Consider the following 24,667-nt stretch of genomic DNA (forward strand, 5'->3'; position numbering starts at 1 on the left):
ACCTAGTTATTTGTTTAAAAGCAACATGTTTTCTTTTCTGTACATGATATGAAAATTTCCTTTACGTTGTGAAACTTACAACTAAGCAAATAATTTAATTTGGTCCTAGAGGGTTGGGGTTTTTTCAAACAAATATATCCCAAATTTCCAATTTCGTTCTTGGATCTTTACACAGCACAAGACAGCACACAGTAATTACCATTCATACCATGTGTGAATGCTGTATTCTAAGTAAAGCTTATCAGCTGCTTTGGCCAGGCAAGCGCTCCTCGCAAAATTCCATATCACGTGCCCATTTTTTGGCTTTCATGATCCCATGATGTTGCTACTGCAACATGGAGTAAATCTTTACTTAATATAGATAATAGCTTCTGCTTATTTCAGGGATATGCTTTAAGGAAGGTTAAAGAGCCTAACTCAATATTGCTTGGCACCTTTAATAGCAGTTTGCACTCAGGCCTGTAAATATTGAATTTCTTGAATGAGGATGGAGGGAGAGCACTTTACCCAGGGATAAAAGATGATCTATTATCTAATTGCTCCTATCCTGGATTTTTCCTTTACTAAGGGAAAGAATTTGGCTATTCCGAATATTTCAAGGAGCACTTAGTTATTTTGGTATGCAGACGTAAGCATAAGACTGACTACTTACCCAGGCTAGTAGTAGTTTTCACCAACGGAGTGAACACTGAAAGGGTATTCCTTTAAACACAGTATTTTCTGTTCATGTGGCATATTAATGGCAAAGTTTACTCTTCAAGAATTTGTGGCACTCATCTATTTATTTGCACACAAATATTGGTCATTTGGGAAATTAATTTATCTTTTTTTATCTGCCCACAAAGAACTTCAGTTAGTTTGTAATACCTAGCCATATTGCTCAGGGGAATATTTAAATCTGTTCTAGTTGTGCTCAACTATCATAACACAAATTGCAAAGTGAGACAATTATGTTTCACATTACAATCTCTATTTTCCTAGAGGTAATGACAGAAAAATTATAAATTTTAATGACATTAATAATTTAGAGAACCAAAACAGATTTCCAGAAAGCACATCCCTGAGAAAACTGGAGGATTAAATTGAATGGCAACGGGGACAGGGATGCTCATGGAGACAAGCTACAGATTTATGTGGAATCTTTGCATTAGGATCGATACTGCTTGTTGGATTATTCTAACTCCCCTCAGTGCACTATGTACATTTGTAAAGGGACACTTGTTCATTTGTTGAAAATCCAGAAAACATCCTTCAGTTGGCTGTTTTTTAAAACGTTCGTGACAGCTTACCCTGTAGATAAGATTTATTCAATTTTAACATTACACTGGCTTCTCTGCAACCCATGTGGACACACACACATATATATATATAAAGGTTAATCCTTTAGGCAAGAGCACAATCCATTTTTCGTAGCACAGAAAACATTCTAATACACGTCTGCATGACCACCTGTCCAACTCCTATTCTCATTGTCCTCCCACGCATCCAACACTACCTTACTTCTCTTCCTTTTACCTGATGCTCCTAAAAATCTCTACAGGGATGTATTTATAATTTAATTGAATAAGCTCTATTCCTAGATATAAGGACTCTACACTGGGTGTCCAGAAGTCTCTCTCAGATTGTAGCAACTGCCTACACAGTAAAAGATCCTCTGATTTAACAAAATAGTATTGCATACTAAAAAATAATTATCTCAGGAAAAAAAAAAGAAAAGCACACAAAATTATAGTTACCAAAAGCTGGACAAACCAAACAAACAAAAAAATCACCATTGATTTTAATATGGATTTCACTGACAAAACAACTCATCAAACCTGATCTAACCTTGCTCCTAGCTGATTAAGACTGTTTCTGCATAATTCAACAGCATTAGAATTAGGTCAATTCTGAACCCTACAAATTTCTTTGAGAAGGATGCAGGTACACATGCAATACAGTTTCACGTATGTGTATACCTTTCAAGGATATATAAGAAAATGATACATTTTTGTGAAAACAGATAAACAAATAAAAATTTTGCAGTGTTAAAGATAGCAGCCAAAAGGAGAGAAGCAAGATTTCTTTGGGCAAGTAGTAAATATAGAGTACCTGGAATAAAATTGGAATAAATTATAATTTTAAATTGTTAAGTTTTGCATTGAAATGTGTCATTTGCTAAATCTTAAGAAATTTTCCACAGTGTGTTCCTTGTATTTCTATTCAATTTTTTGACTTTTATAATCTGTCCATTTTTGTATAATTTGAAAACAGAATGCTTGTCCTACTTGCATTCGTAAACTATTATTAAAAAGTCTGCTTTTTCTCAAGAAAAAATAAGACACAAGGAAGTGTAAAAGATTTATTGAACTCTTGTTATCAGAGTAAACACAAGCATCATTACACAGACTGATGCTTTACAAAAAAAGAAAAGTCTTTTGGCACTTCCATATGTAGAGAAAGACTGAGCAGAATTCCGGTCTATCAGACAGTCCTGGTTCTACCCATGTAAAAATGAAGCCATAACAATTTGCACAGGCTTGTGGGTCTAACTGTTGATATCCCAAAGTGCCTACAGCAGAGGCATTTCTAGAAAAAAAGAAAAAGGTTTTCCAAACAAAAATCAAGAACAAACACTGCATTCATAATGGATCTTTCTTTCGAAGTCATAAGTTTCCTCAAGATTACTCTACAAGCCCCATGCTAGGAAAACACTGTTTGTCATGCATTATCTAACACCTTCCTACATGCTACCCTTGGGGAAAAAGTAGTTTGCTGAGATAGACTTTATCTGATAATTACTATTCTATTTTCTGCTCATTTTTCTTAACCTTTGAAAAATATTTTATAGAGGAAAATAAGAAAGTGCCCAGACGATAGTTGAGAAGCCATTTGATTCTCAAATCAAGAGGATGAGTAACTACGGATATACTGGGCATGTCTCGTGGTGAAAGGAAAGAAAACTACTATTGGCAGAAGCAATGGAGCTGCAGGATAGAGATGGAAAGTTAGAAACATGTCACACCAGGAGAGAGATGATGGGACACTTTCTCGTCTCTCACATAACAAACTGCCTCCTACAGACAGTGAAACAGTGGTGACAAGAGACCTATGAAAAGAGCAGAAATAAGAGAATTGAGCTAGAGTCCAAAAAAGGATTAGCAGAAATGTGTTTTGAGTGAATGCTCTGAAAGGGGAAAGGAAAAAGCATCAATAACTTTTTCTGCACTTTGTTCTGACTGATCACCTAGGTTGAGTTTGGGAAAGTTTTATTAATCAGTTGAAGATCTAGCAATTCATCTGCTGGCAGCACCACCAGCATTATTTGGAAAGCGTCATCTGTCCAAAAAGGAAGAATAAGGTCAACTGCTGTCCAAAATTTTTTATTCGCATTCAAGTGATGTGGATAACATCATCTCAACATGGCTCAGAGTTCCCCAAGTCCCTTAGCACTCTAACTTTCTGTCTAAGGCTTCTCGCCACTGATGAAATGTGTACTCTTGCTATGTTTCCAAATCATTTTATTATTTCTCCTGCAGAAATTAAAAGACCTTTTCTTCCTACTTTACTTCTCCCTTCTCCTTCTCTTCAACTATGAGGGCTTCTTCTGACAAGTATCATCATAGCTGGGAAGAATTTAACCAAATACTTTACAGCTGCAATTGCTATAGTGGTTTCTCTGTGCTTACTGCCTCCAAATTTTCCAAACCAGGATCTTTTCTGTGGATTGAAAAAAGAAAATATCCAAAAGCATCATTTTCTGTCTGTTAATTAGAGTTTAGTTTTATTTTTCAATTAAAGCTTACAAGACTTTCATCTGTCTTCGAACTACTCAATACTTTGCTTTCCTATGGATTTGGAATCTGTGCAATACTCTATTTCTATAGCTTCATGCTATTTATTTTGGATTTCTTACTGAAAACAGATTTTCACCAATAACAAACTGGTCTCTGACTTTCTTTTATGTATTTATGGTTAGCACTGTACATAAAAAGCAAAATAATGCTACTGATGATTTTTTAAAAGCTCTAGTTATTAAGCTCAGGTTAGTACAAGAAGATCAGCTGGCTTACTACATTCTATCAATAAAAAAGCATCTGTGATTTTACAAGAGCTGTTACAAATACAACTTTCCTTTCTGCTATCCACCCTGGAGTGTTGCAGCATAGGTTGTTTGGTTGATTTTTTTGTTTGTTTGTTTTTAATGGGACAAATAACAGAACAAGCTTTTCTTAGTGATGAACAAATGAGCCCCTATTCAACCTTAGAGTCAAGCTACTCTGCATAGCATTAAACTGTATGTTGAATTGTGCAGTACAGAAATACAGTCACCCACTGTGCAGTCCCCGTGAACACACACAAACATTGGGAACTGTGCTAGTGCATCTATCAGGACAATCAAGAGTATGTTTCCTTCCTCCTTTACAAAGCTTAACTCTGGAAACTTTACAGTAGTTCACAGAAAAAATGCAGTAGAAGAACGCATGATGCTGTTATCTTGCAAAATAACAAAGTTTTGCTTTATTAGAAAGAACACCTCCCTTTTTTTAGTGTCGTGCCATGACAAATAAATAACTACATGGGTTGGTACTTGACCTATGAGGAGGATTTTTCTCCCCCCATAGTACCTTCCTTTCCCACAGAGTACCTGATCATTTAGACAGTAAGGAACTAATGTAATGAAACTTCCACTAGTTCTCCCCACTATTCCCATGGTTCCAAGTTTGAGAATTTAGAAGTGAATATTGTTTGAATTTCAGCATTTGTTATTCCATATGGTGCAGAATGTGGTAATTCTAAGACTAAAAAATCAGGGTAATAAGAAGTTATTTTCTGTTAATAACAAATACCCCTTTGTTTCTGATCTGATGAGGGTTAATCTGAATCAATGAGAATCAATTCCATGGCAAAGCAACAAATGAAAACTGTAGTCAAGTAGAAGCTCTAACTTTTAGTTTTCAGATTTATTTTTTACACCCTATAATTAAATCTATTTTTAAAGCACTGAAAGTGCCACTAATTCATTACTAGGCATCTATCAAAGCTACATAAAATTACAATATAGTCCTCCATTTCAAATGACTGACATCACGAAGTATGATGCTAGGTGCATCCCTGGCTAAGCCAAATCCCTGGGGCTACCCCAAGGGTGGATTTTCTAATCAAACACAATCACTCTAGCTTGCTCAGTAGTAGACAGAGAAGGATGGAGTTCCATGCTGATCAGAAATCAAATTTGAGTCACAGTTCCAATAAATTTAATGTTTGTCAGCACAAGTATTGAATAAATGATCAATCAGAAGTATATGCAGTGGATAAACTGTCACTTTCATACCCATATTGAAAAAAGATACGTGGAATGACCTAGAACAGAAGGTGCAGATCAGAAAATACTCAGTGGTGTTCGTAATACAGTTGTATTTGTCTTTCCAAACTGACATCTGAAAATATTTAGCAGACTTACATAGCATGAGTAGGATGCTGAAAAAGGAAGAATAAAAAACAACAGCAGAGCCACGTGTGAAGACAGAGAGATGATGAGATGGAAGAAAGTAACCAAGGAAGTTGTTCCTATTCATTATCATATTTAAATCATAAACCATTTCCCAATACTCAATCTAATTTTTGCTGCAGAAGATTAATTGCATTTCCTTTATTTTTCCAGAGTCAACATGTGATCATATTCTTCTTTTAATTATATCTGTTCTACTGCTATACTCTTGCTCCATCTTCTGAGTTTCATAGGAGACAAACCTAATTCTTTCAGCCTTTCCTCATGGGTCATATTTTACTGAGCTTTCACCATACTCAGTGCTCTTTTCTGGATTTTCAAAATTTTCTGCATTCTCTTGTTTTCTTTTAAAGTGTCTTGCCCCAAACTTGCAATACTGTTCCAACAAGGCCAAGTTGATGTCAAGCAGAGCAAAATAATTGCCTCCCTTATCTTACAATGAATGTTTCCAATAACATATTTGAGGATTATATTTGCTTGTTTTGCAGGACCGCAACAGTATTGATTGATACTGTTTGTTATCCACAAGGATTCTAAGTTGCTTCTGCAGATGCTCACAAGCTATACCTCATTTTGTAACCACACCCAAAGTACTCAGCACTTTTCTATATTGAATCTCATCTGGTGGAGTGCCTCAGATTTATCTAAATAAACTGGAACTACTACAATATATTTTTAACAGTCTGGTTACAATTAGTTTCTATAAAGCCAGCATCAAGTCAGTAAAAACATTAAAACCTGATTTCTCCATTAAGTAATCACCTTACACTTTCCTTTACCTTCTGCTATATCTAAACTTTTCTTGTTGCTTTTTATGACCCCTGGTATGAGACATTCTGCACCTCAGATTCATTTTATAATCATTTACTTTGTTACACTTTTACTGTCCTCCTTAGCCCTTTTTTTCACCACTTTTTCTTTAGAATTCTTCTCTGATTTCAAGCTTTGTAAAGACAACCCATTGGAACCATAACGATACCTTATTATGCCTTCATCTTCACAGAACTCCACGGGTCTTTTGCCATCCTTCACTCATCATATTATGCTTCCAAAAGCACTACTAGGTTCCCTAAACTTCTGAAGTTGGACAGTCTTTTTATTGACATCCATTATCCCTATTCTCCTTTTCTCACTTCTTCCTCTTCTTCAAACATGCTACCATCTCATCATCACTTTCACAACAAGTATCTTCCGGCTTCCTTAGCCCATTCTTCCTTAGCCATAATGAAATCTGAACTGATGGCTGCCTTAAGTTTTTAAACATGTAGGGATAACATTGTCAATCATAGGAAATTGTGAAGCCTTGTCTGTGTCCTAACATTACTTTTGTAACTGCCAGGAAAGTTAAAGTTCTCCATTATTTCAATTTCTTGACTTTGGGGTATTTCTGTCAAAAAATGCACTTTCAAAAAAAGTCTTCCTCGATGTATGTCTTTTGTGTATTTCCACACAGTTATGCAGCAAGCTTGAAGCTCACTTCTCCTTAGCTTCAGAGCAAGTACATAAGGTTTGGACATGCAATGCTATGTTGTCCTCTCTTCATCCCCAGCCATCCTTCATGAAAAATTATCTCCTATCTCAACCATAGCCTTGTGCTTTGTCCTACCACATCTTACAACTTTCAATTAAACTTCTGAATAGCGATGAAAAATTGTTGAAAAAAGAAATTAAAGGAAGGATGTGATAACGCTGAAACAACTCATTTGAGTTATCAGTCAATTTCAGTACCCATTCCTTTTCCATGAAGAGTAGTTGATTGCTTTGTGTACTTTACTGATTTACATGTAAAAATAATGAATGTTTAGAAAATTTGAATTAGAATTAAATATCTTGACATGAGGGAATAAAATACTGTGTTTAATTTGAATATTTTTTGTCTGAAGTCCAGTACTGCAGAACAATTTCTTTTGCATTTTCTGTCCCCTTCGAATGGAGAAAAATTCAAAACCATGAAATGTCCCACAAAAAGGGAAACATGGTTTCTAGTGTTATTTATACCCCAAAACCTACTGCTGCTGCTAATAAAAAAGCAGACACAGACTCCCAGTGCATTGCTCCTAGTACAACCACATACAAATTCAGTTTCAAGTATTGCTCTTGTGCCTCTCCCACAGACACATGCCCTGGGCAATGCACTGCATTTTCTCTTAACAGGCAGAAAAGAGAAGGGGAGAATGAAAAATGTCAGGAGGAACCAACAGAGATGCTTGATGTCAGGCACCAAAGAGAAAGAAATGTAAAAGAAAAAGAAAAATAAGAAAGAAAAAAAAGGAAAAAAGACAGGAAATAAACACCCCAAAAAAAGGGGGGCATCTACAACTGTGCAAGTCGTGCCACAAGAAGAAATAGCATACATCTATCAAAGCTGGTAGGTCACTTCATCAGCACTTGAAGGCACAAACAGCAAAGGTACAAGCAGAACACCAGATATCTTCTTTAGGGTCAAAATTGCTGGTCATTGGCAACTCCGAACACAGTCAATGGTAATAAAATATTTTGGACTATTCTGGAGACAAAGCTAAGTGTGGACTAGCCATTGTTTCGAAGAGTTGTTTGCTTTTGCAAGGATTTATACAGAAATCACAAATATTCTTGCTTTTAAAAAACTACTTGGCATGTTTAACCCAGAATTCAGGTAGAATCACTACCTAAATGAATGCAAGGAATGATTTAGTATTTCTAGATGAATAAAAGTGAAGGTGATGAAATATAAATCTAAAAAAGGGAGGGTGGTTAGAAATATATTTCTTTTTTCCCCCTCAAATCTCCACTACTTTTGACAGCTCTGCGAGTTTGAAACATAAAATCTCTGAAATGAGAAGAGTAGACACTTACAAATATATGTTTTTAAATCAGTAAGGTTTTTATGACTTTGGCTTCAAAGAGGACATATGAGGGCACGATACTGCCTGCAAAGACCCATCCCTGTGTATTCTCTTATCCTGAAAGACTGGCCGTGTAATGTTTCAACCTTCCAACCCCATACGACGAATCCAACTCCCAATTCACTAGCCTTTTTCTGAAGGTGACTGAGTCCTTTTGCACCACCAATGGCATCCAAACTGAACAGATACCTCAGCACAGTGGCTTGAGTTATTGGAAACTAGTAAATGCAGGATCTTGACAGTACAGCTCTGTAATGTGAGACCAACTCATATATTCTACATTTGCTCATTTGCTGTGTAATAAGCTTACCAGCCATACAGTTTTAAGTCAGCTCATCACAAGCTTGGCGGTGTTGCTTACCTAATAAAATTAACGTGATAAAATATGTTGGAACTCCAAAACTTAACCCCTATCCTGCTGTATGGGGCAGAAGCACAAGGGAAAAAAAAAAAACCAAAACCAAATTTTTATTGGATTGTCAATAAAGAGAGGGTAAAGTAGATTTAATTCAAGTAAGATAATAATAAAATCTTATTGAAATGAGACTGTGCTATATAGTCATTCTTACTATGGCAAGATAAGTCCAAGGTTCAGATCCTCATTGGCTTGAAGAGAGGTGGGAGTCAGGGCAGATTGTGAGAAGGTGCTCAAGATCAGTAGACCTCAGTAGTCTAACCTGTACCAGGCCCTTAAATGGTTCCTTGAAGTGAGAAAGGCCTGAAGAGCCTGTTTACAATCCAACGCCCTTCATACAAGGAACCTCAGTGGAAATAATTGTCACTGTCTTCTCTTCCTACTACTGCCCCTTCGGGTCAGTTAGCCCTATACCTCTCTTTCCTTGCTATGGGATCATTAGGTCACGTAGACCATAGGGAGAATGGAAAAGTGTAGGATCCTCAACCTGCCTGGGAGAAAAAAAGGACTGGCTAAGTATTTGGTCCATTTACAGAATGGACTACATCTGGCTTGCTACTCATGTAGCATTACATCAAAAAGAGCTGATTAGACTGTTAGGAATTAAAAGTTAATTCCATTCTGCAAATCACACCACCAATCAACCTCTAGCCAATAAATAACATATTTTCCCTCAAGTACCCATGCAGTTCTCACTGATACCAACTGGAAACAATGTACACGGAAAGCATGATCAGTCTGTCCTCTTGCTAGCATGGGGGTATGCACACTATTAAGTAAGAAACAAGCCCTAAGGAACCTCCATATTTCTACAGATACATCCATGTGGATGTTTACCCTATCTTCTTTTCACAGTAGCTTTAAGCACACAAAGACCAACACTTTTCTCTTAAAAAAAAAAAGGATAATCCAGACATTTCCTCCTGTTTTTGCCAAAGTTTCATGAATTTGAAAAGTTTCTGTAGTGGTCTGTTTGAATGAATTGCATTTTGAGATATTTACAAGTATGTGCACTATTATTTTTCACTAAAAACTTATACTTTAGATTTACATTTTGCTATCATAGCTTCCCTACCCAGTCTCTAGCCATAAAAGAGAAAAAATAAAAGTTCCCAAAATAAAAGCAGAATTTACACCCTGTGTGATGTGTTCGTGCATGTGTATGTATGCACACGTTTGTGCATGAGTGCTGAAGGTTTTTATTTGTGATGTTACAGATTCAGGCTTCACAAAGTGAGTCTTAACATCTGAACAGTAACAGCAGCAATAACAGATTCACAAACACTCCCTCTCTATAAATATTTAGGGAAATATGCACTGTATTTTCTTTATGAGAATATAAACACTGACTCTCTGGGCATCTTGCTGATATTTTGTAGTGGGTCATTACTGCAGCTGACAAATCAGGAGGTACTTAAATGTAACAAGGACTAGAAAGAATTTATAAGGCCTTTATAAGCAGAGATTTCACTCGCTTTCCCTAACCCCTATTTAACTACAGAGCCTTTCTAATGCCACACAATACAATTTATTGTTACTATTAGAAGTAGCCTATCCAAAATTATTAGCTAGGCGCAAAGAAAGAAATGAGAAATTAACAAAGGAATTGGTTATTAAAGTAGAGGCCATGCTTTTATACTATAAAAACAAAACAGTGAACACAGTTCTTGTTAACTTAGATATTTTACTATCTTTTAACAAACCATTATTAAACCCAGAAATATATAAAATAGTGCCATTTATCATGAACAATTAGTGATTTATAAATTATTACATATAGTACATTTCAAGCTTTCCATTGCTTTTTAAATAGAAGTCTGCACTGACTCCCAGTAGAGCATTGTGGTACTAAGGTAAAATAAATAATCATAGTAGCAGGACAGGATACCATTTGCTGCAGAGAGGAAATATCGCATTTTAAATCTATGCTATCCTGGATCTTGGCCAAAACACAACACATTCTGCACTAGAGAAAACCTGTGTATCATGTAAATGCATATTTGAATGAGCTAAACCTGCAACTAGCCTCAGCGCTCTTTCCTCTCCTAGTATCTGAGTGCAGGCTTTCACAGCAGCGAAGGGTGAGATTCTGGCAGACAGAGATGCAAGTTTTTGAGGTTTCTTTTGAGATACTCTCTGCTTCCTAAATAGCTAATGAAGTAGGGTCAACGTGAAGGTAAAAATAGTCTCCCAGCTGCTATGAGGTATATTGGAAGCTATATTTTGACCTTTGGTATTCAACCTATGTCAATTCAGCTGAGACAGAGAAGCAATGACACCACAGAGTTTGCATCTTGTACCATTCAAAAAGCAAAAATGCTAAGTGTATGCTCAGTTTGTTGTGTCAAAACATATGAAACTAGAGATGGTGATGAGTGAATGTACCAAGCTATGTTGTCTCTTTTGACTTTCTTACCTCATTTACATAGACCCAGTGACTATCCTTTGATGCAAGGTTGGTTTCCACAGCCTACAAAAATAAAAAGAAATATAATAATAAAAATAAATAAAACATGTGAAACATATTCCAGAAAGAACTTACATAAAAAGGTACTATAAAGCTCATTTTGATTGCTTTCATTGCTATTGGCATTGTTTCAGTATAGTTCTTTTCATCTCTTCCAGAGCTGCTTCATGGAACAGTATCTTAACAGTGGCAGTCATGTTTCTCTGACTTCAGTATCTAAACCAAAGTACCCTGTACCATGAAGATATTCCCTAGACGTACCATAAAAGCATACTGGAGCAGGGTGGTACATCAACATGATAGGGGATCCTATGATGAACAGCTGCACACAGAAGATGCAGTTTGTGAGATTTAACTTCCATATATCTAATGCACCCTAGTAGGCTGGGTTTCTTTTCAATATATCTCCCAAAATAAACTGCCTCTGCCTCTTTACAACTCTGATAGTTTAACTGTTAGCTAACCTATTTAATGAAAAACACCACTCTGAGACACTCAAGTGAAGTTCATATGAGTCATCCTCTCCATATTTACGCAAGACCCAAGAAAAAGTTATGATTAGCATGGACACTTTTTCTGGCTTCCTGGTGGGGACTTGGATAATCACTACATATTATAAAGAAACAGGCCATCTCATCGGACAGTGTATTTATCCATACACATATAACCCTCATGGTTCACTAAGATGCTAAAACTGGGAAAGACTGTTAGCACAAACAGCACTACTAGTACTGAGGACCTCAGTGGAAGGATAGGGCAATATACATAGAAGTTTCTAACTGCCTCCTTTGTTTGACATCGATAAGCTCACTTCAGGATATTTTATAGTCTAATAAAGCAATATCAAGCATCAAGAGGCGTACACTACAGTGATAATGATATTGGTAATGTCCTGCTTAACACACGGCTAAACAACTATTGTGGATTCATCTCACCTAATAAAACAGGACAGTCTCAGCGCGCACATGTATTTCAGGAGGCAGCTCATTACACAAAGTTTTGAATGTCCCTGCCTTCAACCACTTCTTTCTTCTGTGCCAGTATGACCCCATTTATTGAACAGATATTCTTAGTGCTGTGTTATAAATGGCCCTGTGAATCACTGCAATGAACCTGGTTAAACCAACAAATACAGATGAACAAAATACTTCCAGTTACTGGTTTTTAACCTGGATAATTTCCTCACCCTGTTCATTGTGTGTGGCCTCAGAAACAATTGCACTGGTACAGAGAGGCTCTATAGACTGCAGCACTGGGCTGGGCAGGGACATCATCAACCACCTTCCTCTCCAGAACACATTTGCATAGTAAGCCTCTCAGATATTTAGCATCAGACAGGATGAATCACCTTCTCTCATGACACTGACTACAGATGACTGGCTTAGAATAAACGCCCACGACTTATAAGGTTGCAGTGAAATGACAAGTTATCCATCCTTAACATAGGCAAAAGGAGCACTGTTACCTGATCCTAACAAAAAAACAAATCAAAAACTGGCTAAGTAGCCAACACCGGCATTTTTAGCATTGCTCTTAGTTTATACTGTGTTAAAAAAAAAAAAAAGGTAGAAATTATTTGCCTAAGTAATTGTGTTTTAAAACTTTACTCATTTGTGCAGCCCACACAAACCTAAGAGAAAATTGTGGGCAACGCATATACCTTAATCTACTTCTCCTGTCTAGAAGGTGAAGTACTCCTTTAAAGAGATAAAAATCCCAACAGAGAAACCGCAAAGCAGTCGAAAGAGAAAAATCAACACAGACAGGGCACAGTATTTCTCATCATCATCATAAACAGTATTATGGGAAATTAACTATCCCTGGTGTCAAAGCAGATGAGAACCACAAGAGACAACACTTCTGACAATCCTCTCCTAAGCGTGCAGTGAAAAATTGTCTCCCTTGGTAATTGTCTCCCTTGTGTTTCTTTTAAGCTGGCAGGAAAATTAAACTGACCACCTAATTGAGGAATTGCAGCTATCAGGGAAGCTAGCAGTAATGGAAGCGAGGACAAAAACTTGTAGATTTTCTACCTATTCACCCCTCTAATATATTCAGACAAAGCCAAAATAGCCAGGTGCTGTAACATATAGAGGAAAAGCAAAGTGCTGCCAACATTAGCAAAGCAGAACTAAATAATGCTCAGGTGCAGAGTTATTGCATTGGCTACATTTTCTGATTTATTTGCAACAGTGAACAATTTGTATGAATAAACGCTAAGTCTGGGAAGCTGCAAAAGCCAGGGAATTTGAAATGAATCATTGCAACTCATTCTTCTGAGATCACATATCTGGGCCAAAGTTTTTAAAATGAGATGCCTAAATTTAGATTACTAAGAGTTTATCTTTAGTCATCAGAGTGCTAGACCATTCAGCACCTCCTACAGAAGTCAATGGCTCTGCACTCTGAAAGGCTGAAATGTATTTAGAAACATAACCGTAGGTAGGCAAGTTTAAATATCTATAAATATCTTCTGTTTAGAGCTGCAACACATAACATGAAGCATTATTCTAAACCCAGACATGCTGAGAGGAAGCAGAAACATTTTGTGCTTCAGATTTTGTACCATATTTACAGACTGGCTGTCCTAAAGAATCCCAAAATGAACTATTGAAAGACACATCTGGAGGTTTAAACCTCCCGATAGCGCTGGTATATTGGAGGTGTATAGCTGGCGGCTCATGGAAGTTAAGCAGTGTGAAAAGCATGGTCCTGAAGACCTGTGATATTGTAAAAAAATTTATTCAGAATTCTCAGAATAACAAAGAAATTACATGTTTGTAAGTTATGGAGTTTCTTTTTCTTTAAAAAGGAAAAAGTATCAGCACTTGGGAGATTATGGTCATCCACTTTTAATTAGTTTTTAATTATTTAAGCTGTTCAAGATCTTGTCATTTGTTTAAGCTTGTGCCTCCATCCATTCAAAAAGAAAAAAAAAATTGTCTATGAAACATCCTGAAGGATCTATTACAGCCTATTTCATAAATGCACCCTGTATTAAAGAAAGTAGGCTAGGAATTTGTGTGACCACTGTGGCTGAGGAAAAGCTCTGCCAGCTACTGGGACAGGATTCATGTGCCAAAACATGTTATGGGTCTTTTTTTGTGGAAAAATTATTAATATACGTGCAAAATATGTTAGCTCTTTATATACTCTATATACACATAGGGTCTGCTTGACACTTGGGAGTAATGCCTCACAACATGTCTATCAAATATAAAATCTGCTTTTGAGATGAACAGCACACTGGGAATTAAAAAGCATCCATCTTTCCTTTATTTTCTCTTAGACTAGCAAATAGCTTCTACAAATGTGGAAAAAAGAGGGGGGTTTGAGACTGTATGCCCTTCTTCCTCTCCAACTACATTTCAACAGCCAAATGTTAAAATGCAGCACCCAAACAAGAGAATTGTAATTCACTCAGTGGAACACTATTAATGACAACGTATAAATGATATCAGAATTGGGCCAGACTGGGCAGAGGGGAAGGGAAGCACTGCATGTAGAAAACTGTTTATAATTTCTCAGTAGAAAGCATTTGCAATAGAAATGAAATAGGGCAACACTGAAAGTCAAAATATGAGCATTAAGATTTCAGATCTCGTACCAACAATGATAAAAGAAAAGAATAAGATGCTTCATGAAAAATGATCAAAGATATTTTCATGTATATGGCTTTGTTTACTTTTAAATGTATAACTTAAAATAATTTACTGCCAATAATCCATGACATTATTTTATTGGAATACAGTGGAGAACAAGTATTTACATTGCCTTTATGAATAAGTAACTCGGTTCATTATTTAATCTAATGGCAGTTGTGGGATTAAAAGAAGTTAGGAAAGTAAGCAATAAATACTGCTATGTTCAGAAATAAAGCAACTCTGCAGAAAAAAAAAAAATTGAACAGAAACAATCCTTTCCTGACCTTCTGAAACTGAAAACATTTCCAAGTGCATAATGGCTGGCTAGTAATAGGGAAGGCTCTTTTCCTGGCTGCTTTGCCAGGGTCAGCACCTTGGTATTAACAGCAAAAAGCAAGCTGTGTAGAAAGAAACATGGAGATGAGCAACCGGACAGAGAGAGATGCTGGTGGGTGTTCAAACAGACATGGGCAGATTGTGTTCCAGTGACAGCAAGATGTGCTGAAGAGTTTAGGCTTACGTGCATCTGTGTTATAGTTACAAACTTGTTGTCTCCTTACTGTGTACCCAGGGGGACAGGCAGTAGGAATGTCTGGAAGCCCCGTAACCAATCCCAGGATCCTAGAAGGAAATGTCTTGCAGATGGCAAACACAGATGGTCCTGTTGTGTCTACAGTTTTAGAAACAAGGGCTGCCACCCTGAAATCCGTGATATAAAAGAACCACCAGAGTGTTTTGCTAGGAGGGATATAAAAGTAGTAAAGGGTATTACTTGCACACCCTTTACCTTAATGGGGATGATAAAGAGCATCATAGCTTTCCAGAAAAAAAATGAAAGAGAGGGTAAACTGGGAAGTTCACAGTTAGAAAATAATTTGGAAAGAGTGTCCTAAGAGATACCGAAAGAACACAAAGCCAAAGTTGTTGCCAAACGATGACTAATTACACCTGGCAGCAGAGAGCAAATACACCTGCAACACGGTGAGTGCTCCATGGAGGCACCGGCGGATACACCGACCATCTCGAGACCACAGGTCCAGGAACCAGGCCCTGGGACAAAGCTCCTCCTATGCAGCTGTCTTCCAGCTTGCAACCCCACTGCAGACCCCTGCCAACCAGACAGACTGCCAACAGCCAGCCCCCAGGATGCTTACAGCAGAAAACCAGGCACAGAACAAGCTAGCCAGTGAGCATCTGAAGAAAGAGTCTGAAGGAGACCCAAGTTCTTTTTAGAGACCAGGACAGTGGGGGATGAGGTTAGGAAATAATCAAGGTCAGCTTTACTACTATGAAATAAGTAAAAAAACCCAAACAAACAAACAAAAAAAACCCCAAAACCCAAAAAACCACTTTCATCACAGGCAAATATCTCAAATCTCTGGTTCTTCTGATGTCATTTGTCATCCTTCCCTTCATATTTCTAAAGCAACCAGCATGAAAATGACAGATAAACCTCTTTTTTCTCTTTTTTGGGGGTCTTTTTTTTATTATTCATAATGAAGGTAGAAATAAAGAAGGGCTTGTGGAAGTAATCATGTCTAAATCTCAGCTCTTTGCAAATCTTTCATAAAGGATCAGTCTCAGCCCTTACAATTCATTACCTGATCACATTATATTTGCCACTAGACAGGTTTCAAAAGAAAACTGTTTCCAGCTCTTTTTGTCCCAAGAAAGGTTGTAGCCAGTGACCTGCTTCCAAAAGCAGCTTTTTTCTTTCCCCTTTACATCCTTGGGGAATTATTTAATTACTGTCTTTTCTTCCCCCCACAAAAAAATTAGAAAAATTCTTCAGAACCATTTTGAAATCTATTACAGTAAAACAGCAATGGGGAAAAAAAAAAAAGTCACTACCTTCTTTATAGCACTTTGTAAGCCTTAGCCAAACCTAGCTCCAGCTGCTGACTTTCATTGCAGGAGATGGATTTATATTTCTACAAATGTCTCTGTTCTTGATTTAAATGTCTAGGAAAACATCCTAGGAATCAGGGAACTAGTTTAGATCCCAGAGAAGAGATACAGACCAAGTTTCCAGTGCAATATGTCTGACAGTAATTAATTGGATAGTATCAAACTGTACCTGTTTATCTTAGAAGCTTTGTATATGTCTTTGGTACAAATAAGTTAAGATAGGGGATATGAAAAAGTCAATTCTGGTAAAGCAGATGGGTTCAGTCTATATCCCCGAGATACCCAATTTATATTTAGAAACTTCTTCAATTAAAATAGTGCAGTTCACATCCAGGAGTGACTTGCATAGGCAATAGAACTTAACAGAAAAACAATTTGTCTGTAGCAGTTACTGAGATACTTGCACTTCATTAGACCCTTTCTTACCTTTGCATTTTAAATAAATACCTCTTGGCACAGTATCTCCAGAGGGGCATAAATCCTACAATTTTTAATAGATTAAAAATAAATAAATAAAATAAGCATTACTAGCCACAATAAAGTATTTTAAAAAATAATTTTTAAAAATCTCATTATAACACTTATAGTGTACTAAAGAATACTCCAAACTCATACTGTTTCTAAAGCTTAATTGGTAATGGTACCATTAGTGCAGGGATTAAAATGAAATTTTCCAGGCCACAGTATGACATCCCAACTCTAGACGAAAAGTCATAAAACTAAGACGTTGTGGTGGGTTGACCCTGGCTGGATGCCAGGTGCCCACCCTCTGTCACTCCCGCCCCCCTCAGCTGGACAGGGTGGAGAAAACAGAACAAAAAGCTCATGGGTCAAGATAAGGACAGGGAGAGATCACTCAACCAATTACCATCACAGGCAAAACAGACTCAACTTGGGGAGAATTAATTTAATTTATTACCAACCAAATCAGAGTAATGAGAAACAAAACCAAGTCATAAAACACCTTCCCCCTACCCCTCCCTTCTTCCCAGGCACAGCTTCACTCCTGGATTCTCTACCTCCTCCCCCCAGCAGCGCAGGGGGACGGGGAATGGGGGTTGGGGTCAGTTCATCACACCTTGTCTCTGCCGCTCCTTCCTCCTCAGGGGGAGGACTCCTCACACTCCTTCCCTGCTCCAGCGCGGGGTCTCTCCCACGGGAGACAGTCCTTCAAGGAATTTCTTCAACATGAATCCTTCCCATGGGCTGCAGTTCTTCACAAACTGCTCCAGCGTGGGTCCCTTCCATGGGGAGCAGTCCTTCAGGCACAGACTGCTCCAGCGTGGGTCCCCCACGGGGTCACAAGTCCTGCCAGAAAACCTGCTCCGTGGGCTCCTCTCTCCACAGATCCGCAGGTCCTGCCAGGAGCCTGCTCCAGTGTGGGCTTCCCACGGGGTCACAGCCTCCTTCAGGAACCCACCTGCTCCAGCGTGGGGTCCTCCCCGGGCTGCAGGTGGAGATCTGCTCCACCGTGGACCTCCCTGGGCTGCAGGGACACAGCCTGCCTCACCATGGTCTTCCCCACGGGCTGCAGGGGAATCTCTGCTCCGGCACCCGGAGCACCTCTTCCCCCTCCTTCTGCACTGACCTGGGGGTCTGCTGGGTTGTTTCTCTCACATCTTCTCATTCCTCTCTCCGGCTGCACTTTCTGTCCCACAGCAACTTTTCCCCCATCTTAAATCTGTTCTCCCAGAGGTGCTACCACCATTGCTGATGGGCTCAGCCTTGGCCAGCGGCAGGTCTGTCTCAGAGCCGGCTGGTATTGGCTCTATGGGACACAGAGGAAGCTTCCAGCAGCTTCCCACAGAAGCCACCACTGTAGCCCTCCCGCTACCAAAACCTTGCCACACAAACCCAATACAGACGTTTGGACTAAGAATCTTGAAGAGGAAAAACTCAGTTGTAGTAAACTGAATCAGGACTGTAAGTTTACTTTTCTCATTTAATACAGGTTAATTAAAATTTCTAAATGTCATTTCAAAGTGAAATATGAAATCCTTCCTTCTCTAAATGATAAAATGGGAATTTAAAGCGGTTCCATGACATACTTTTTCAGATCAGAAAATTCACTGAACCTGACCCTTTCTTACTGAATGTCATTCTCCATGAAGAATTTCTGCCTTTAATAAAAAAGGTTTTGCCAGAAATTCTATATTCTTCCTTTTTCTGGACATATTCCTATAAATGTGCACATACACACTTCTTAAAAAACACTTAGCAGGCTCACTGAGTCTATTTTTCAGTGATCACTACCTCATGTCAAAGATACAGTTAATTTCCCTACACTTACAACAGAAGCTGTCAATTCCAATCTTGGTACATATTAGCTTCATACAAGTGATTAATGAACCACAAGCATAAAGTGCTTTTAACATCCACATTTCTTGATAATTCACTGTCCATGTTACTTCATTCTTGGTCCGTACTTTATAAACATATTACTAAAAAACGTCACTCAATGGGGACATTTTTTCAAGTTATTGTGCACTGTTACATTAAAACATGAAGCCTGATATTTCCTTGTTACTTTTCCACAGAACTGCATCGCTAAGAAAAACTATTCTTTCTTCAGTGGTACTGATGAAGCACAAGTAATTATTGAAAGGCTATCATAAGATTGGATGGTACTTTAACCGTTCTGGGCTCCTCCAGTACTATATGCCTATAAACCTGGCATATTCAGCTTGAATCTCCTGCAAAAGATAGGCCAAATTGGTCATATAGATCTCTATACTCTCCCACCCAGATGTCCGGTCATTAGTCTGGGATAGCTATGCACTGTTCCTGTTCCCCACAAACTCTGTAATATTTCATTTATGGTCTATGTCCAAACGACGCGAGATGGTCCTTTCTTGACCTCTGTCTCAGTTCCTCCACAGCTAAATAACTCAATTTAAGAAAGGAAAAAAAGAAAGGGGGGCATGGGGGGAGAAAAAGGGGGGGGGGGGGGAAGAGGGAAAAAAAGAAAAGTACAACCCAGAGCAAATTCTCAAATACTGCCCACAACTGAGTTCCATTTTCAGTTGCTAATAAGACATTTCACGCAAACAGGAGTAAATATGACCCAAACCTTCACCAGCTTTTAGCACACACCCCTACAGTTGATGAATGCTAATTAGAAGGTGTACATTACATCTTGCACAATATGATTTGATAATAACCCAAACTGAAATATACTAATAATACATTTTAAAGTTTGTACTGCACTAGTTACCTGTTACTTAGGTCACACATGACCAGAAAAAACTACACTGAAGACAACCTACATAAAAGTTTAATGTTAATCAAGTGAAATGTTGGAGAAGAAGAAAATTATAAGGAAGAGTGGGAGAAGAGGAACTATACACTGCAACTTCTCCTGGCTACACAGCTGTAATGTTCTTGAGTAACTACTATAATATATGTTACATTACCTATTGTTTTAGCCTTAATCACTTCAATGTAATGCCTTGGAATTTCTGTTTAATCTTATTCCTATTTTATAGGTAATGCTTATCATATTCAACCTCTGTTGCCATTCCATTTAATGCATATTCCACTGAAAGATGCATAAAAGTGAAGTATTGTACATGGAACTCTTCCAAAAGCATTCAGTAAGAATTGACTTTCCAAAGCTCAAATGTCACATACTATTTATAAACGTGGTAACTGTTGACCATTTAACTACGTGGCACAGTGGTGACACTGGATAATTGCACAGCTGTCAGAAAGCAACATTTCCGTAAAGACATAAATCTAATGTTCACTAAAGACCATAACCTCTCAGAAATCTTGTACTTAAATTTTTACCAAAGCCACACTCTGAGTTGACTTTGAAGACCCAATGAAATCTTTGAAAAGAATAACTAAATTTTGCTCACTTAGACACTGAATTTCTTTTTGAAGATAACAGGTTTGTACATCTATATCCTATTTTAAAAGGCTCAGCTTTTTAGAGACAATTTTGTAATGCTTTGTTAAGAACTGTACTCCTGAAAGAGCCAAACTCCAGAGAACAAACTAAAATTCATCAGAACTGGCCAGCATTTGGAGCTTGGGGTTTTTTTGGTTGGTTTGCTCTGATTCTCCTTCTGCTTCCCATTAAGAGAAGAAATCGCCACTGAAACAGCTTAGCAGTTTAAGTTTTCTGTTTCTTTGGAATGCCTACCTGGGGGTGACTAGGCATAGGTATGAAGGTTGAAAATGCCTTTTCAGGCATAGACCCTGGGTAGATAAACCTATTTTCAGCATGGATGATTGCTCTCTATTCTCGTAATGAGCAGCCATTCCACAGTCAGGGTATAACACGTTTCATTACATACCACTAGTCTCATACACTGTGCTTTCCCACCTCTACTCTGAAACAACAGCTTAAGCTCCAACTTCAGCTTGCACTGGTAGTTCAATATAACTTTATAGAGTTTGCACAGAGTTTTCCAGAGCTTGATCTTTTTGTAGGTATAAACGGCAGATGGTAATGATATCATTCAAGAAAGATGCAAACTTCTTAGCTTTCTAACGTGCACACACCACCAAACAGTGAAAACACAACTTATACAATCCTAATTTCCTCTTTTAAAAGAAGTATGTTTTGTCTCGACAGCATCATAGTTGAAGCTCCCAGAATCATGTATCACATAAACTCTGAACTGAAAGAACCAGCTCTTGGGTGAAGAGACCACCTTGTCATGAACTTAGGGTTTTAATACTGATTCATTGCCTCTGGCACAAAGTTGCCAATCACACTGCAAGGCTGTTATTTTACATAGGTTATGGGTTTTTAAACTATGAATTTGGAAAGGTATATCCACATCAAAGGTTACCCTGTCCGTTAGCCATCTTTTAATCTGTTCACATACATGCAATCTCCTCTTAAATCCCTTAAAAATCCTGCCTGATTTGAAAGGAAAGACGACAACAGTAGTCTTGTCTCAGCCTCAAACACAATCACTTTCAAACCAGTCCTTTTCTGCCTACAGCACTCTTATTTTAAATTGCAAAATAAATACATAAATAAAGCAAAATACTTACAGGTCTGAGGACCTTCTTGTCAGTCATAATGCATTTTACATGCACAAACAGTACCACAGGCTGTGTGAGCACTAAAGAACACCTTAACCATCACCTTAACCCCCTCAAACCAGAAGACTCTTCCTGATCAGCTTTGCCAAGAGGAAAGAATATTTGCTTTTCTTTATACTGCATGATGATACTTGGCTTCTGTGAACCTGCCAAGCGATAATACTTTCAGGCTGCTCTAGGAGGAAGGAAACCCTTGGAGAACAGTAATGGTGATAATGGAAGGGCTAACTATCCCTTTGTATGCCCACAGTCTTAATGACTATGCAAAGCCTTACAGGCTAAACAAAGGTAAGCAAAGGCAGCAGTCACCTAGCACAGTGTACATACACAGCACACACCAATGGGAAGCGGGCATAAATAAGTTTACTTTTTGTTCACAGATTTTTCTTCCAAGCAGGTGTTCAAATATTCACCATATGTGGGTCAAAACCCGCGATGTTTTGCACCCACACTTTCTCAAAGCTTGCAGAGATGCACTGGAGCCCCTGTGGTTATCTCATTACTGCCAGTCTTTTATTAATTTAAAAATATGTATTCCATCCTTTGAAACAATTTCCACTTCATCAAACTAACACAAGCTTACATAGTGTTTGCAAAGTTATAGACAAATGGGTTTTTGAGAATGAACCTTTCTGTGTTGTCTGGAGCAACAGCTTATCTTCTGACTCCAGGGAAACCAGCATTAATTACAGATTATTCCTTGATTCTGCTCTGGAAATCAAATAATTTTTAGCATTTTGACTACTGTAATTTTCTTCCCATTGTTTCTGAGGTAGAATTTAGACAGAACACAGATTTGTGTCAGAATTTCCATGTACCTGAGCTTCCATACAAATCCAGAGCGGGGCGGGGGGGGGAAGTGAAACTAATAGGTTTTTAATTTTAAAATCTGAGCCTGTTTGACTTGTGATATACTATCCTTAGCACTGCTTTCTATCATTCCATCCATGCAGGTATGAAAGGATTCACAATGGAAAATTCCATTACATCTAATTAAAGTAGCCTACACCTCACTGACAAGAAATAAAGTACACTATATGGTATATCGTTTATGACGAATGATTTATATAGAGGATCATGAGTCTATATTTTAAGCCTCTTGTGACCAGCCGAGGGAAAAAAACCCAACAGTCCCCAAATATTATGGGATGAATAGTTTTTAATTTAACAACTGTGTTTGTGAAAAACTATGACTAGAAAACAAAAATTGTTTCAATGTATATCCCATGAAAATGGAGTCAGGTTTCAGACTAATATATGAAAGGATCCAACAAATGTTGATTTCTTTTTCTGAAGATAAAGTGAAAGCAACTTGTTGTGTAACAATACAACAAATACTGCTGAACAGGGAATTTGGCATGAAATTCATCCTCTTTGAGGGAAAATCTATGGGAGATAGAAACAGGAACCAAGTCTATTAGTTGATGATAGCTTTGTTCATAAAGTCTGTGGTGTGGTCGAATTTCCCAGTTTGCAGATTCTTCTTAGGCACACCGAACTTTTGAGTAAGACAAAGGCCTTGTACTTGAGAGCATATTGCAGGTATCTTCAGCTATGGCTGATGAGTGGTTTAACTGCAAAACTTTAAAAAAAAATATTTTACCTAGGGAAAATTTTAAAAAGACAGTGTCTTGGAAAGTCAATAAGTAGAAAGTGTCAAAATGGGAAGTTTGTGAGAGTTAAATGTAATGATAAAGAGAGGAGGAAAAAAACCATGATGTCAGAATGGACTGTATTTTTATACGAGGGTTACATCTGTTTTTACAGGACACTCAAAAGAATGACAATAAACATTACTAGCTGAAAAAACTGAATCAGGACACATCCTTAAGTGGTTACCTGATGGGAACATAATGTTATCACCCAACAGAAAGTGTGGAAGAGAAGAACTAAGGAAACCAACATCTGGAGACATGGGAGAAATTCCGAAAGTTTTTGAAGAGAACACATAGGAAGGAAAACAGAATGTTAATTTGACATGATGTGAGTTGTAAATACCTGCAAACAGAAAGACCTGGAGCATGTGAACACATAGACAAGATAGAGGAGTGATCAAATATGGCAAGAAAAAGAGTTGGTAACAGGGCAAGATAGCTGCACAGAGAAACAGAAATGCTGCGTAGAGCAAACAGACAAGCAAAAGAAGAGACCAGATGAACCCCACAAGCACAGAGGAAGATAAAATCTGAGGGCTGAGACCTATGTGTGATGAGGACAACATAGAGAAGATTACAAAACATAAATGAAGGAAAGGGGAAGGGGACAGGAAAGGCAGGAAGTAACCACAAACCAGATGAAGGAAAAATGAAATTGAGAAGATTGGAGATTCACACAATCCCAGGAACTGTTGAATTGCATGAGGGACAAATTGACTGGCCTGTCATCAGAGAGCACAGAAGGAAGAGGTCAGCAAGCTAGGACAAGAAACATGGCCTTGAGGCAGGAAAGAAAGAAAGAAGGAAAGAAAGAAGGAAAGAAAGAAGGAAAGAAAGAAAGAAGGAAAGAAAGAAGGAAAGAAAGAAGGAAAGAAAGAAAGAAAGAGATAAGGAAGGAAGGAAGAAAGAAAGGAAGGAAATCTTTCTTCGCTTAGGTCATGTGTCATTGTAAAGTTACTGCTGGATAAAGTAGTATTTATACATAGGTGAGACAGATGCACGGTGCAAATTAAAGTAGGATGCAGCTAATGAAGAGGAACAGATAGAAAAAAGACTTCTGGTAAAAAGAAACAGTCAGTAAATGTAACCACTGAAAAGTATTCTCATTAAAATGAACCTTTCTTAGGTGATTCTTTCAGAT

At 37.9% G+C, this 24,667-nt stretch overlaps 1 protein-coding gene across 6 annotated transcripts in view; it reads right to left on the reverse strand.

The window, feature by feature from the left end:
* Positions 1-24,667, reverse strand: part of GRID1 (glutamate ionotropic receptor delta type subunit 1) — a 561,238-nt gene that overhangs the window by 118,921 nt on the left and 417,650 nt on the right. For all 6 annotated transcript variants that reach the window (XM_069796078.1, XM_069796077.1, XM_069796076.1 and 3 more), the window contains exon 5: positions 11,208-11,261. In XM_069796078.1, the coding sequence (XP_069652179.1) occupies positions 11,208-11,261 (54 nt within the window). The remainder of the gene's footprint in view (positions 1-11,207; positions 11,262-24,667) is intronic.

Source organism: Haliaeetus albicilla, chromosome 11 (assembly GCF_947461875.1).
Source record: "Haliaeetus albicilla chromosome 11, bHalAlb1.1, whole genome shotgun sequence".
Taxonomy (NCBI): Eukaryota; Metazoa; Chordata; class Aves; order Accipitriformes; family Accipitridae; genus Haliaeetus; species Haliaeetus albicilla.